The sequence below is a fragment of the Sinohyriopsis cumingii genome, chromosome 8, assembly GCF_028554795.1.
Source record: "Sinohyriopsis cumingii isolate HCF-2022 chromosome 8, ASM2855479v2, whole genome shotgun sequence".
Classification (NCBI taxonomy): Eukaryota; Metazoa; Mollusca; class Bivalvia; order Unionida; family Unionidae; genus Sinohyriopsis; species Sinohyriopsis cumingii.
Window position 1 is genome coordinate 88,460,148 of NC_142968.1, and position 16,457 is coordinate 88,476,604.

At 40.7% G+C, this 16,457-nt stretch overlaps 1 protein-coding gene across 1 annotated transcript in view; it reads right to left on the minus strand.

The window, feature by feature from the left end:
* LOC149794095 (uncharacterized) overlaps positions 1–16,457 on the minus strand; it is a 59,907-nt gene that overhangs the window by 23,621 nt on the left and 19,829 nt on the right. The window contains exon 2 of the mRNA XM_089968059.1: positions 2,617–2,989. Coding sequence (XP_089824185.1) covers positions 2,617–2,989 — 373 coding nt within the window. The remainder of the gene's footprint in view (positions 1–2,616; positions 2,990–16,457) is intronic.

The window sequence follows — 16,457 nt, forward strand, 5'->3', positions numbered from 1 at the left end:
TAATGCAAAAGTATATTGCAATTATATTAGAATGTCAAATTAATTGTACTGTCGTGCTGATAGTTCTGACCATAGTCAATAGTATTGAAAAATATTTAAAGAAATAAATCATTGCAGAAGTTCGAAGCAAATAAGCTGTAGTTCAGATGTGACATGAATGAAGCTTTTTTTTTTGTTTTGCCGATTATTAAGGCAAGCGGTCAGCCCAAAATCCTAGCAGACGATTCAGTATTTACTTGCACTTAAATCGCAGCGGCCTAATAATTTTAATGATTTTCGAAATAGTTCTAAAATTTATTGTTTCGTCTGGTGAGGTTCAACTTTAATATTTTCATATTTCTATACGGAATTTTAAAACAAATAGTTGAAGAAGAAAATATGAAACTGGAAAAATTGATGAGTCCAGGCCTCACCTTCCACATTTGCTTCTTCGTACATCGGATCAAGCTGTTATAGTTTAATAATTTTATTGGTCTCAGATTTGTCAAGATGTCAGGTTTGGGAAACAAATTCACCTTGAGGGAAAATAAGGCAGTTATATGAACGAGATAGCCTGCAAATGAAAGTTGCCATGAAAACTACATCTAATACAAAATCTGTTATCGATATAGAAATAGTTTTTGTACATAAATGTCTTTCAAGCCTATCATAAGATATAAAAATATATTTCGAAAGATCTAAACATTAACTACGGTTTAATGATGGATGCATCTTACCACCCCACCCCCCTCGAGGTTATTAATATAAGACCAATCTCGGGTTGACTTTGCCCAAAACGGACCAATATAGAAGGCGGGTATCAGACCTAAAATTTCTGACGATAAGCCAAATGATATTTTAAAACGTTCAGTTAGGTTTGTCGGTATTTATTAGGTATTGTTGTTGGTTTTAGCAGCACTTTTAACCCATTATTTGCCATATCATACCGAGGAAATGGGCGCTAAGTGCATTTCCTATAGGCATGCCAACGCAGCGACCCCGACTCGACTCGCATTTATTGCACAAATTTCATTTCTGTTCACTTTGATATGATTGTTCGAAAAGAAGTTACATTAAAAGCTGTAAGCACCTTTCTTTACATATAGGTACCTTAATAGAAATACAGTGTTTCTTAGGATTGCCTCCTGGCGCATGCAGAATATATATGTCACAGAATTAGGCAAAGAAATAACTTGGTTTTGCCTTAGAACTATTTGACTATTTCTCGTTGTATAAGCGTTAAATGCCATGCACTTAGAATTAAACTGCATGACAAGTCTTTACTCTTGTAGTTGACACGTATCGAAAGTAATCCCCGCCCGTTCATTTAGCGAAACTCTTCTGGATTGTTGAGTGTAAACGCAAACCATGCTTACGTTTCGTAAATGGGAAGTTCATTAGGAATAAGTTTACTCCACGTGATTGCATTCACTATATACAGTACAGAAGGGGGGGGGGGGGAGGGTAAGCAAGCTAGATTCTGTCATGATAAAAGTTAAAAAATTCTTATTACAACAACAACAAAAATACAATATGTAATGGTTATTAGAAATAATATTCTACTAGTGAGTTAAATATTTTGATCAATGAATCTGCAAGCCACTGAGAAATTATTGTTTTTTTCAGATATATAATGGTTTCGTGTATAAAAAAAATACAGTGCCTATTATGCATGTAATGAAGCAAGAAAAAGATCTCAATGTGATAAGTAATTATTCCTGAAGACTCCAGTATAAAACTATTTTCGTTATTCTTTCGTTTAAATACGTTCCTAGCGACCATTTTCTTGTCATTTTGATCAGACATCTTTCCATATTAACCTGGCCACCATGCTTACAAATCCAAACTTGTTTCATCAGCCCACCTGCTTTAAATCAATTAGAAATAAATATGCCGTTCAAGGTCTCTCAATGATAAATGTAGCAATTATAAGGAATAGTACGGAAAAGATGTTTAATAAATTCCAAATTGTTAAAGCATTTTAACGTTAGAATTTCTAGGTTACGCAGGTGCATCGTTTGCTACAGCGGATAATTAATGGCTGACAACGTTCATATCTTTGATAGACATACATTTTATGTCATGCATTCTAGCTAGTCATGGATAGGGTTGCCCTATTTTGTCAATGTAAGACGTCGACTCTGATATTTATCATAGGGACGGGGCGTCGTCTCCCTGTTTCAACAAGCGGTTGCATGATACGTGTTCTAGGTCAGTGGACACAGGAAGTAGAAACGAAAGAATACCTGACATATTTGTCAACCCAGAGTAATTCTGTTGCACAGATGAAAGTGTAATTATTTTAGTCGTACAGTACTAAATGTAATGCTGTTTTCCTTACTGAAGTAAACCCTGTTAGTTGAAGAACAATGGCAGCCAACAAATGGCCTTTCTTTAATGATACGAACATAGACCAAAGGTTCTCAGAAATATTCGTTTCGTTAAAGAAAATATATCATAAGTTAACCAAATTTGGTATTCCTCGGCTATTCGTTCTTCAACCAGCTAAAAGGCTCCTCAAAGAGTTTGAAAACCTCAATCATTTGATTGTGCTTTTCTATATTTTAGTCAAGAAAATATGGACTCCTAAGTGAGATAAACGTCATACACTGTAGAGCTGGGGTTGACCTGGCCTACCTTGTACATATGTCCATTGCAATACACATTTTTTGCAACTGATACCGGATGGAAGTAGAACGTGCACGTCGTATATCCCCCCTCTGGATCCCAAGTAAAATCTTAAACTATCAGATTCCACAATCCACAGCGGGAACATGTCAAAACAGATCTGGTTCAGGCGGTAATCTGTTGAATTCCTAGGGCACAGCCTAAACTCCACATATCCGAATGTTCGGCCACTGGTGAAGAACGTAATATTGACGTAAAGACCCTCCTGGTAATGACGTACAATGATTCCACTAGCGAATCTGCCGTTATCATCATGATCTTGCGTCCCGTTATAAGGATCACCACACACACCACATTTCCCAGCAATAACTCCCTGATGAATCTAAAATTAAAAAAGCACCAGAATTAACTGTAAATACTCAATGTCCTCGAATCATATTTTATTTTTTCCATATTGATATTCTGCAATTTTCTGTCTTTTTCTTATACATTAATAAGCCTTTTTTTGTTCAGCACAAAAGACATCACCTTAAAACTGAAAGTTTGCTACAAGTTTCACAAGAAGCCCAATAGATGATCTTATACCCGAATTTCGTTTTATAATCGAGATAAAATATTATCTAAAACCAAAAAAGGTAATTTACGATCTGCATTGTTATATGATATGCTCAATACATTCCATTTCTCTACGACCGAGTTCATTGTTCAGCTACATACAGATCATATTTTACAACATGTAAGATGGTGAGAGAAAAGCGGTGACACTTTATCATGTTGAAGTTTCCATGTTCGTTAATATACCAGCTTGATTTTAAGAAAATTGTTGGAATAGCTTCAAGTATTATGAAAGCAGTATTTGCAGGTAACTGTCTATCTTTCTGTCAATTCAAAAAAGTTAAAATATTATTTGATATAAAGTAGAATAAACAAATATTTCAAAGCCCGATTACAAATTACTCTGTCTGTGGACGTTCAGAATATTACTGAGCACATGAAACTTAAAGTATCATTTGTCGGAACCGATGAGAATCATGGCGTTGCCGCCTTCGCCGACGAATATACCTTTGTAACAACATTGTTAAGTACTTTACTGTACGAGACCTTATTTCCGCTTCATTCTAAATGCCTGCTGACATTAACGAACGGATGGTAGTGGCCTAATGTCCGCAAAAACCCCCAATTGGGCTCACCTCACAAGATTTCAAATATTAACAAATATCTATTTAATAATTTGAAAATAAAATCCACCCATTTTCTTGAATAAATATTGTGCAGACATGTTTGTGTGTGCGCGCGCGCACACACACATACCCCTTTTATGTTGGCGAACATGAGGGTAATACGGACGATAAAGGCAGACAGACAGAAATGTCAACATTAAACATTTTCTTTCCTTTTTTGTTTTTGGGACCAATTGGCTTTAAAGTAATTTCACGATGAAAAGAACTGAGAACATTTGACAAAAACAGAAACATGACAGTACAACAAAGGAGGATAGATGAATGACCTGAAAAATGAAGAAATGAAAGCTGTAAAATAGTTAGCAACACATGTCATTTACATATAAATAATTCTGACAATTCAAGAGTTCCAAATCATAAACGTGTATTATGCATTATCTTTAATATTTGAGGCGAGCCCCATTTTTTGGTCAGCAGACCCGGCCCAAATCTGAGGGGTGGGATATGGCCATATTGCCCAGGTCTCAACCCTTAAGGAGTCTTTCCATTTCAAATTTATTTTACTCTCGTTGTGTGATTCGTTGTCATTTAGATCTTTCTGTTGTACATTATACGTGCTTGTTTTGGCATCTGATTCATTTTCAAATTTCAATATAGTCAGAGCTTCGGGGCCTTAAACTCAGCATCTGAACTTATGAAGAGCCCTGCTGCAGAATTTAGTATTTTGCGGACACTGATGCCTCTTTCAATAGTTTTCTAATGCCAGGAGATTTTAAAGGCGATATGGAAAATAGTGATTCATATAGTTACACATTTTGAAAACTGTTGTTCTTTAAGTCTCTTGGGAGTAGATCTATCAATTTAAGTAATTTTCTCAAAGCTCTTTCTTATGATCTGGACGTTATTTACGACAGGTAAAGGAAACAGTTGCTATGGATTTTAACCTTTTCTTGCCTCCTAGGTAGTGACAATAGGACTACTTTTTCTGTTAATAAAAAAAGAACTTACATATAATTCATTTCCCTGATTAAGTGACTAGCTGAGAGCTATTTAACTTGCAAACCTAATTCCTTTCTGAAGAGCTTGATTTTTAATATCCCTTTGCAAGTAAACACAATAAAACGGACCCCAAAATGAACGTTTTGCAAACAATAAATGTATTTGCTAGCGTTGATATTTTGTGATGTTATGTTTCGAAATGTGTATACTTTCTGAATATATTCATGCTTATTTCATGCAACTGTTATGTTATGTATATTAAGATAAATACAATAGTTTGAATGTCTTATGCATTACTTTTGTCACACACACACACACACATACATACATACATACATACATACATACATACATACATACATACATACATACATACATACATACATACATACATACATATTAGTAGTAACATAATTATCTTTCCAAATTCAATGCAAGGAACATAAGCATTATATAGAATAAAGAAAAGGCAAACCAGATTGTCGCATGTAGACATGGCAATCTTGCATAACACGTAGCCGTACCGCTAGACCAAGCAAGGGCCGAAATGTGGGATCACTCTTGTTGGTTTCAACCTTATCAATGGCATTTTACGGCAGATTAAAATATTTATCATATTTCATTCCAGTGAAATATCAGAATTACTTATAATGCAAATTTACTTATTCACGAGCCAAGATATTTGCATTCAATTCAGGTCTTTGCCCAAAGGTAGCAAGAGATCACGTGGATGCGGGCATTTCTTTGATCAAGGAAATTACTGTTTGTAGAAACTTCTATATTCGACAATACACCCATTCGTCGTCCTATTCTCAACGATCCAGTGGTCCATGGAGTCATATTATATTAAACTACTTGTTCAACAATCCTACTGTGACTATTTCTCAATGCAGGGATACTGCAGGAACACCTGGAAACGGCGTTCTCTTATTTTTCTTTCACTCGCCATTGTCTGATCCCATCTGAGTAATATGCATTTCCTCATTTGACTTAGCACAGCTTTTGTCAATGTTTCAGCTATGACCATGTTACTCGTCGCTTTTCAAAGGTTGATATTTGACGTTTGTGCACAAATTGCATATCATTAGTACATTCTGTAATTCAAAATGACTACAACGTTTTATGACAAAGCTATATGCGGCCACAGTAGTAATAGGGGCCACCCTAGCCTCAACGGGAATTAGCATTACAGGACCCCCTTGGGCCACTCTAGCCTCAAGGGAAATTTAACATGGAGAAAAATCATGGGCCACTCTAGCCTCAAGGGGAATTTAACATGGGAAATAGTCTTGGGCCACTCTAGCCTCAAGGGAAATTTAACATGGAGAAAAATCATGGGCCACTCTAGCCTCAAGGGGAATTTAACATGGGAAACAGTCTTGGACCACTCTAGCCTCAAGGGGAATTGAACATGAGGAAAAAGTCTTGGGCCACTCTAGCCTCAAGGGGAATTGAACATGGGGAATAGAGTTTAGGTTTGTCTAGGGACAAGGGGAATTGAACATGGGAGAAAAAAAAACTACTTTAGGGACAAGGGGAATTTAACATTGGATTTTTTTAAAAAAAATTAAAAAAGGGTAGGCAATGGAAAGTCAATCTCTTTTCGAGAAATGTGGGTGGCCCTGAAAAGGGCCTTTGGGTTTCTTCTTCTTCTTCTAATTTCTTCTATTTCTCCACCAACTTCTTATTTTCTGTCCTACACTCTTTCTCTTCTTTTCTTTCTTTTCTTCCTTTTTTTCTCTTCTTTCTTCTTCTCCTCCTCTTCTTTCTTCCTCTTCTCATTTTCTTCGTCTTTTTCAATTTTTTCATTCCATGCTCTTACCCTTATCCTTTCCTCTTCATCCTCCTTCTCCTTTATTTCTTTCATCACAGCACTTATCATTTCCTTTACTTTTCTTAAGTTGTTAATCTCCATCTTCACTCGATGTGGGCTATAAGAATAGTGATCCTCGTTTAACCTCACTAACATTTGCTCCATCATACCCAAATTGTCCAGGACGTCTTGCAATGTTTTCATTTTATCAAGCTGGTTCGAAGCCATCTTCTTTTTTATTCTTTGTAGAATGGTTTGAACGACGAATACTGTGGGTTCTTATAGTGAAAGCGCGGACGTGATGGAAAACATTGATATTACCTAGATCATGACCAAACAACGCGCGGACGTGAAGGAAAACATCCCCTACTTTTCTCATTTCATATGATCTACTATCCACATACGTGAAGCAGCAATAAACTAACCAAAATCTACCATTCACACAAACCAAGCATCAAAATCAAATCCTATTCAAACCCCGAATCTACTATCCACACACGCAAAGCATTAAAATGAAACCCTAATCTACTATTCACACTAACCTATGCTAGCCCTTATTAACACACAATCATATACATTAACTTATACACTCACACTATAAAAAAGAGTCAGTGTTTATAGTCACACTACTCTAAATACGCAAATCGATTGTTATTTCTTTTCTAGAGTATTGGGTAGCCCTGGAAAGGGCTGTTTGTTTTTGAACTCCATGACACCTGGTTAATGATGGCACCTTCCAGGCCTGGCACCGCACACACATCTTCTTCCCCAGTCTCTTTTCACTCGTTTTGGGGGAAGAGCTGAGGCGGGATAAGTGGCTTCAGAATCCCAATTTTCTGTCTCTGGGATTCTGAAATTTCCTCTCTCCTCTTCTTTGTTTCTTCTCTCCTCCTCTTCTTTGTTTCTTCTCTCCTCCTCTTTCATCCTTCCCTCTTCTACTAGGGCTTCTGCAGCCAGCTCATTCACTATACGCCTGGCATATTCCAGGTGTACATGAAGTTCAAGCAGTTTTGCTAGTCTGGTGTTCATTCTCTTGATCAATCAACAAGGGTAGCTAGACTGCCGAACGAGTTTCAATTTATACTGAAAGCGCGGACGTGATGGAAAACATCCCCCTAAAACAAAATTGATCTTACCTAGATCATGACCAAACAACGCGCGGACCTAAAAGAAACACTCACTCACATTTTTTTTATACTACCAAACACTATTCTAAAAAATTTTATTAAACAAATAATATACTATTCACATACGCAAAGCAATCCAATCAAACCCCCATATCTATTCTCCCCACACCTCAAACAGCCAAAAAAAAAACATGATCTTAATCTACTATCCACACAAACGTACGTGAGCACTTACAAACACACAATCCAATACACAAACACATACACTCTCACTATAAAAAAGAGTCAGTGTTTATATTCACACTACTCTACCTACACACATTGGCAAATTGATTGTTATTTCTTTTCTAGAGTATTGGGTAGCCTTGAAAAGGGCTGTTCTTTTGTTTGCTATGGCAATCTTTTAGTTTCTAAGAATGTTACGTCCTCTGAGGATAGACTTTCTGACGATAGGTCTGCTTCTTCGGAAAGAGAAGAAGAACTCTTTGGTGTCGATACGACAATCGACAAAGCATCTGTCAGGTTCAGGTTCCTGCTGCTGCTGCTGTTGTTGTTGTTGCTGCTGCTGCTGTCTCTGAAGTCTGTACTTCTCTGTCCATTCTTCTTTCTCCCTGTTCACTTCTTCTCTGAAGAGCTCTTCTATCAGGTCTTCAGTGACTTTTAACATTCTCACATTCTCTATCTCTTCTGGCTTCGGTATCAGACTGTGTCTGACCCTATGCAAATTCACGTAGGCTTCGTTTAGCTTAGCTAGTTTGGAGCATATCTTCGTAGGAGGATGAGTCGACAATGGATGGTTTGACGGGAAACTACCCAGGTTCTTAAAGTCAAAGCGCGGACGTGAAGGAAAACATCCCTCTACGGTTTTTCGAGCCGGAACGTTCAATGAGTGTCATGAGAGAGATAGAGAGAAGTCAAAGAGCATGAATCAACATTCTTATAGCCAAACAAAAGACAAAGGCATCTTTTTCAAAACACAACATTTTTTATTCAAAAATCACTTAACACTAACAAACAACTCTAACATTTTTTTAACAATAATCCAACAATATAACATCAAACATTTTGTTTCAAATGACAAACATTTTTTCAATTCACACTCTACTTTTAACAGGGCTGACAACGTTGTGAATGAAATTGTGATTTCCACTGTTGGAAGTCATTAGGCCATTGATGGACACTACGTTTCCTAGCTTGAGACAAAAGATAAGCATAATGGTCACAAAACCATCTATGTACTTTCACTTCGTTTCTTGAAGAAGAAGGAGGATCAAAATGAGTCACTAAATGTTCTAAGGAATAGCCCAGGCTGCGATGATGCAGAAAATACACACAATTATGTCCGCACACCAAGGAATCTGTGCCTTGTAATTTCACATCATTGAATCGGGTGGTCTGAGCATTTCTTCTCATAAAGTCGATGATATCGTCTTCCAAAGGGGGCAATCCGTACGAATCAAAATATTCCACACATCCTTCTTGAGGAAAGTAAACGGCTACCCAGTGGGTTCCTGGGAGATGACTGTCGTCCGTGTTGATCACATAAGCTAGATGGTCTTGAGGTTTGCAATGAGGGAGTTCATCTTTAGCACAGACGACAGGATTCCAAGAAGACGTATACGAACTGTGGTTCAAAAGGTAATAAAGTTCCCAGGTATCCATGTTTTGTTTTTTCGTCGTCACAGGTAATAATAAGTCATCAATTCGATCCTGACTTTTTGCTTGAAAATGTCTGACAAATAACCGTTTCTTCGTTTCGTCTCCTCACTCTGATTCAGGAGAGCTTCGATACGATGGATCTCTTGAGTGGTTAATGGTGGACAAGAATGTTCACGCAAGTCTTTATACCACTGATGCAACACGACTTCGACCGAGATGAGACTCCAAGCTTCGTCCAGATACTCGTCCAATTTTTCTTCTTGACTCAGCATCAGGCATTTAGCGTGTTGAATTTGACTGGGATGATCGTTTTGACATCCATAGCAATCTTTCTTGATCAATTCCGTCATTTTTTCGACCAAGTGTTTGGAAAAACAGGAGACTAAATGCGCTTCTTGTTCTGGCCATCTCGACTTCATCATGATAACTTCTTCTTCCAGTCTCCTCACATTTCATGTCTAAAGTTTCTCCACTAGGTAAAGACGGATAACAGTCTTCCACGGCTTCTAATAGTCTAGAATGACTTCTCTCAAACTGTTGATTTCTATGGTGTTATCGAATTCTGCATACAGGATGACGTTCACCGTTTTATCAAGGTCTCGTTTTGCAAACTGAATTTCCACACGAATCTGGCCGGATTTTATAGGGTGGAAATGTCCCTCGTCGCTGCCTTGGTCTGGAGTGAAATCAAAAGCCCACAAAGCATAGCCTCCTGCATAATCGTCGTACGTAATCCCGTGACTGGTGTTGGTTCCTAACTGTCCGGTAGCGTCGTACAAGGACAAGTACGACCTCAAGTAATTCTTCTTCTCAAAGTCAGGTTCGAAAGGTCTGGTACACAAGGCCTAGCCATCGCGACTGACTTCGATCTTGGACACGTTGAAGTGTCGAAAGTAGAAAGGATTTTTAGTGATAACTCCGTTGAAGGCTTCATTCTCGACCATACCACCGATCAAACGTTTGGGTAGCTGTCCTTGGAACAGATGATCTTCGATCATGGATCGCTGTCCAGCAGGAATAGTGAAGGTTTTCACTTCCACGCGTCGGATTGGATACTTGGCGGTCGTTCTGCTCAACGTCTGACTGATGTCGTTTCCCACTTTAGGTAACACTTCCACACGGCGTACGTAGAGTCTGGCTTCTTGGATTTTGGTTTTGTAATTATCGTCACTATCAGCCATTAAATGGAAAGTGGTACTGCTACGATACAGTCTCAGGCGAACATCCACTCCGTTCAGCAAATACTTTTCTTGCAACCACATGTCCAAATGCAAACGATCCATCAGTTCTAAACTCTTTCCATCTTTGATTCTGTTTCTTCGTTCTAGAAATCCCTCATTTGTTGATTTATTTTTATCCTTTGTATCAGTTTCGAATGTTTCAAACTCGTTAGCTTCGTCAGCCTCCCATACCACACAGGCATTGAGATGAGTGTTCTTGGCGTCTATTCCGTACGTCAAGAGATTTTCCAGGTAGGCACGGTAAGGGTAAGTATCCATGCTGCTACTGACTAGTTTGTCATTCAAGTAGAAGTCCACTCCGCTAAACAAGGAATGCATGAAATTGTTGACGGGAGCTACTGGCTCAGTGTCTATAGCATTTCCATCCTTATCTTGAACTTTGACTTTGAAGTACAAGTAACTGCTATTCAGATCGATGTAATCTTCGGGCTGTCCTTTGATTTCAAACTCGATGGGAGCGGAATCTGTCAATGAGGAGACGGGGTGAAATTCCACCCATTGGGATTCTTGCATCGTCATCATCGTGGGGGGGCATGGCAAACAGATCCAGTTCCGACTTGGAACAAGCGCAAGACTCTCGGTGCATCATTTTTTTCTCTGTGTCTCAATAATCGAAAACGTCTAAGTCTCGAACGGTTCTTCTTTTCTTTGTCTTTCTAGCTTTAGACGTGTGAAGTCTGGTGAAAGGGTATTTTCTTCGTCGTCTCTTTCTGCCTTGTCCTTGCTGAATGCTTGACTCGGTAGCGTGCAGGACATTTATAGGTGTTTCTCGTCGACCCAAAAGGTCTTTGCCCGTTTGCAGCAAGACATTTTTGCCTGCCCTCATGAAGGCTTCTTTGGGATTTTGTTTGTCGATGATGACATTTTGGAGAAATTCTTTGCCTTGCGTCAGTGCCGCATCTTTCAAGGCGTGCAATCCGCGTGTCACCATCGGTTTCAAGACTGGGGCCACCGTACGAAAGGCCAATTTCAGCATATCTCCTAAACCGTGTCCTCGCTGTCGAGCAACCCCGCGGTACACTGGATACATGACTTACGAGTCGTGAGAGAACCGTTTTCGAAAATGGAGTTTCACCGTGACTTTTCCTTTGGTGAATGGAATATTTTGTCCCAGATCTCCTTTTATAGCAATGCTGACCGTGTCCAAATAAGACTTACTGACAGGCAAATAGTGAAGATGTACAAATTCGCGGTGAACGTGGTAAGTGTTTCCACCTTCCTCGTCACTGGTCGTGGTACTATCCACTTTGAAAAGAATGACACGCAGTAACGGCACGGAGGTGTGTCCCACCACGTTATACTCCACCACATCGGAGTACACAAACATCAAATTCAGTCCTTGGTTCAGTTCTACAGGGAATCGAAAAAACTTGTAAAATTCCATATTGCTGTTGATCTTCGGTTTAAAATTTGGACCCATTTTAGTGTCTCCACCTAAAATATCAAACAAGTCACGATTAAAACTGATGGACAACGTTTGGGTATCCTGAAATTTCATCAGTAAGCGACGAGCCACTTTATGGTACTCCAGGGTGACACTTTTTTTATTCTGTTCAGGGCTTTGCCAAAGGCTAACTCGAACCTGGAAGCAATGGTATCCACCAAATATTGACCACTAAAATAAAACCCTGAAGGAATTTTCAAGGTGTAGATACTGAAGGCTGGATTGCTGGCTGGTCTTGTGTCCCCTGAAAACACGATGTCATTCATGGCTTGTTGCAATTGTTCGTTCAGGATTTCCACCTCAAAAGTGTTTTGCTTTTCGGTGATGTTTTGGATTTGTGTAGGGTGAATCATTTCCACTAAAGCCACTTCCCAATGGGCTTCGTGATCTAACTGGATGGCCTGAGGTAATTTGGCCGTGTAACAGCACAACATGTTGTTGGGAAACACCTCCATGGAACTGTCGCTGGGTAAGGTTAAGTAAAATTGGTTTTGGTGACTCATAATTCCAGAGTTCTGTGGCTGTCCGAGGGGTTACTGGACGTCAGAGGCGTGTCTCCGCCCAAAATGGGGTTCTGGTTGTTGTTGTTTGAGTGGTGACTGGCACTGGCACTGGACACAAGGTTTCCGTGGTTCCCGTTCGAGGAGAATTTCAGGGAGGGATTGGGAAGCAGGTAACCGATGCAACTGCTCAATAAAATGGTCCACAATTGTTTGTCTCCTTGTTGCAAACTCAAATTGGCAATGGCTGCCCCGATGACACAATACATCACGAAGATTTGGCAGAAAAAGACGATTTGCGTTTTTGACACACGTTCTCCGCACCACACCCACAAAGGTTGTTTTTGTAAATCTTGCACAGAAGAACTAGGTGAAGGAGTGGTCGACGTAGCTGCATCTGTGTGAAAGGGCATGATGGTCACTTCTTTTTATAGTCGATGACTTGCGAAGCGTCGATCCAAGAATCAAAACTGGGTGGATATCCTTTCCAACGTACTTTCACTTCTTTGACACGTCGTTTGCCCACTTTACGGGTTCTGCGTTCGAAAATGCTTTCGATGTCGTACACGTCGTCTTCTTTTTTGGTGACACGTTGTAACTCGGGCAAATAAAACGTTCCTTTGAGCACTTCTCCGTTCATGTCTTCCAATTTATAGACGGCAGGATGACGGCCATGCACTCATCCAGTGACACGAAACAATTCGGTCGTCCAGTTAGGTAAGTAACCTTTGTCGAAAGTGCGTTTGGTTTTGCCAATGCGCACCCAATCTCCTACGTCCAACTCTCCACTTTTCTTGGGGACAACCCTCGTCGGGGACGTACCAAACAGGCGCTCAAACACAAGCACTTCGTTGTCGGGAGTCACTTCTTGCGGGGCACGTCCAATGCCTCGATGGTAAGATTGGTTGTACGCTTGCACCAGGTGCGGTAAGATGTCGATGTACTTCAGAGTGTGGTGATGCGTAAAATATTTCCACATGCGTTCTTTCAAGGTGCGTTGAAAACGTTCCACGATGCTTGCTAGCTTTGGTTTCGGGATTCTCTGTGGTAAAAAAATGAACGTCAAGTTTCTTTAATTCTTTTTGGAAAGCTTGGTTCAGAAATTCGGTACCTTTGTCCGTTTGCCATCGAAGAGGGTGACGACCGCTTTGTTTCAACACTCGTTGCAGGGCTCGCACTAACTCGCTGCTCGATTTGGAAGTCAAGGGCACGACCCAGGCAAATTTGGAAAAGACGTCGATGACACAAAACAAATATTTGTAGCCACGATTGTAGCTGGCCAAATGAGAGACATCGGCTAAATCGGCTTGCCATTGATGATCGATGCCTTCCACTCGGGTGCGACTTCTGGCAACTTGCGTCGAATGGGTTTTGTAAAGTGTAGGTAGCTTGTTCTTGTAACCATCGTTGCACTTGAGGTAAACGGAGACTTTTCAGTCGAGTTTTGGCAGCACGATATAATTTTTGAACTCCTGCGTAACCTGCAGGATGAGAGGGATCGTAGTAAATGCTGGCTAAGACCTTTTCCATTTTTTGTTTGTTTGTGTGTTAATAAGTCACCCACTCTTCGGTGATGATACTTTGGGTGGGTCGAAAGGATGGTCTAGAAACGGATTTACTTGTCCGATGGGCTACGGGAGTGGAAGGCGAAGGTAGTGGTGGTGGAGGTGGCAATGGAATGGCTTTGGTCTTCTTTTCTTTTTCACTTCTGGTTTCCTTTCTTTCTTTTTCATTTCTGTCGAAGGAGGAGTGGACATCATCTTTTTAACCCAAGCTTTCATTTCTTCTCGTTGGGGTGTGGGGGACGGGGTCAACAAGGATGCTGCAATCTTACTTGAAATGGGAGCTGCTGACGGTGTTTGAAACACTTCTCGCATCTCTTCTTCCTCAGGTCTTCGTGGGGTAGCATCTCTGGTGACCCCTGGGGATGGTAGTAGTGGTGGTGGTGGTGGTGGTGGTAGTGATGATGGTGCTGGACTTTTCATTAAGGTCTTAAAATCTTTCGGAGTGGGTAGAACTGTTTCGTCTAAAGCTTTCTGGTGAAAGAATTGCTGTCGTTGCAAGAGTTGACCGTACTTTTGCGGTTTTTCTGTTTCGGACAAATCTTGGCGATCCATCAAGGACTGAAATTCGTGTTGTAACTGGGACATATCGCTCAAATTGGGATTGGGAGGTAAATGCGGGGTGCGTTGTTCTTGCCAACGATGGTATTCCATCCATCGTTTGTAAGGCACTAAAGATAGTTTTCGTCCTTCCATGGGGTTGTCAGGGGTGGATGTGAGATCTTGGGACTTCCGAGGGCCTTTTTATCTTGCTCCCACCAGTCCTCCCAACATGTTTCCCAAGACTCCTTTCAGCAAGGGACCTAACAAGAAGGGTAAAATACCTCCACGTTGGACCAACATCTTCTTTTGACGAATGGGAATTTTCTTTTGAACCATTTGGCGAAGAAGGTGACGATGTTTGCCTAAGCATTGTTTCTGGTGTTTGGACAAAGGGATCGTGCCTTTCAAGACGTTCAAACAACATTCGCACACGGTATCGATGACCTCTTTGGAGGATGATTTAATGAGTTTTTTTTCGTAGAGGTGGAGAAGCTTTGGACAGGACAGATAACATGTCCCCATGTTTGACTAAACGAGGAGGCAGTCCTTTTCTTTTCTTTCCTTGGGGTTGTTTAGAAGAGAGATGTTTTCTGGAGGGTGACATCTTTGAGTCTTCAGGAGCACCAAAAACACTGATACCCCGACTTGGTCACAGACCTTTTTTATACTGGAACGCGTCGCCACTGATTCACTTTACGTCGTATCAGTTTGAGGACAGGCATGACACGTCGTGCAGGGGTACGCAACGGACTAAATCGAGCCAGTTCTTGTTTGGACAAATCCAGTAAACTTTGTAACATGCCCGATCTTTCTTGGACTTTGATTTTGGGAGAAGGTACTTTGTGAGCAGCAGCCACTGCCACTAAATTGGAGGGTCCTGCCACTGGGGAAGTTCTTTTTGGGGTCATCAACGGAGAAGTTCTTGGTGTGATCAACGTCTCCAAGTACTCTTCAGTTCTTGGTGTCATCAACGGAGAAGTGGATGAACGTGAGGCTGCCGGAGACGCAGTCACCGCCGTGGCAGGTCGTGGTTTCCGAGTGTAAGGTTGCGTCCTGGCCGAAGAAGTGCCTCTCTTGCGACTAGTTTTCTTCTGTGGACTTTTCTTTTTCTGGGGACTTTTTCCCTGTTTCTTTTTCTGGGGCTTCTTTTCTTTTTCCGGGGTGGTGTCTGGTAAGAGGAGGGTCCCACCAGTGGAGAAGTTCTCCTTGGGGACCTGGTCTTTTTCTTCTTCTTGGAGCTTCGTTTGACTTTTTTCTTGGGGAGAACTTTGGGGGCATTAGGATCGCATCTTAAGAGAGAGCGAATGATGACCCCTCCTAGAGTACCGCTCCCTCCACGTTTCAAAATGATTTGTTTTTTGGTTTGAGTATCGATGCGGGGATCGGCCAGTTGGGTCAAAGCGACTTTGTTTCGATCAAAAAAGCGTTTGGTTTGATGAGGAATCTGAATGATCCCTTGGAGTAATTGACGTGCCATCACCGTGAACCATCGTAAGACTTCTTTGAGACTAGCTTCTAAGACACGAGCTCGTATTTGTGGATTTTTTTCTCGACTGATGCCATACAAGGCACGAATCAATTTGACGGGAATATGCGACTGAAGGGACGTCATGTTGACGTTGTGTGAGACAGACGAAAAGGGTCTGAGGTTTTTATAGATTTTTTTGTGGAATGAAGTTAAGTCGAGGACGGAGACATGTACAGGACAGGCCCTCCGTCTTGGCACCAGTGGTGAAACAAGTGGGTACGAAATCGCAAATCCTAGGGGTCGTAGGTTTCAA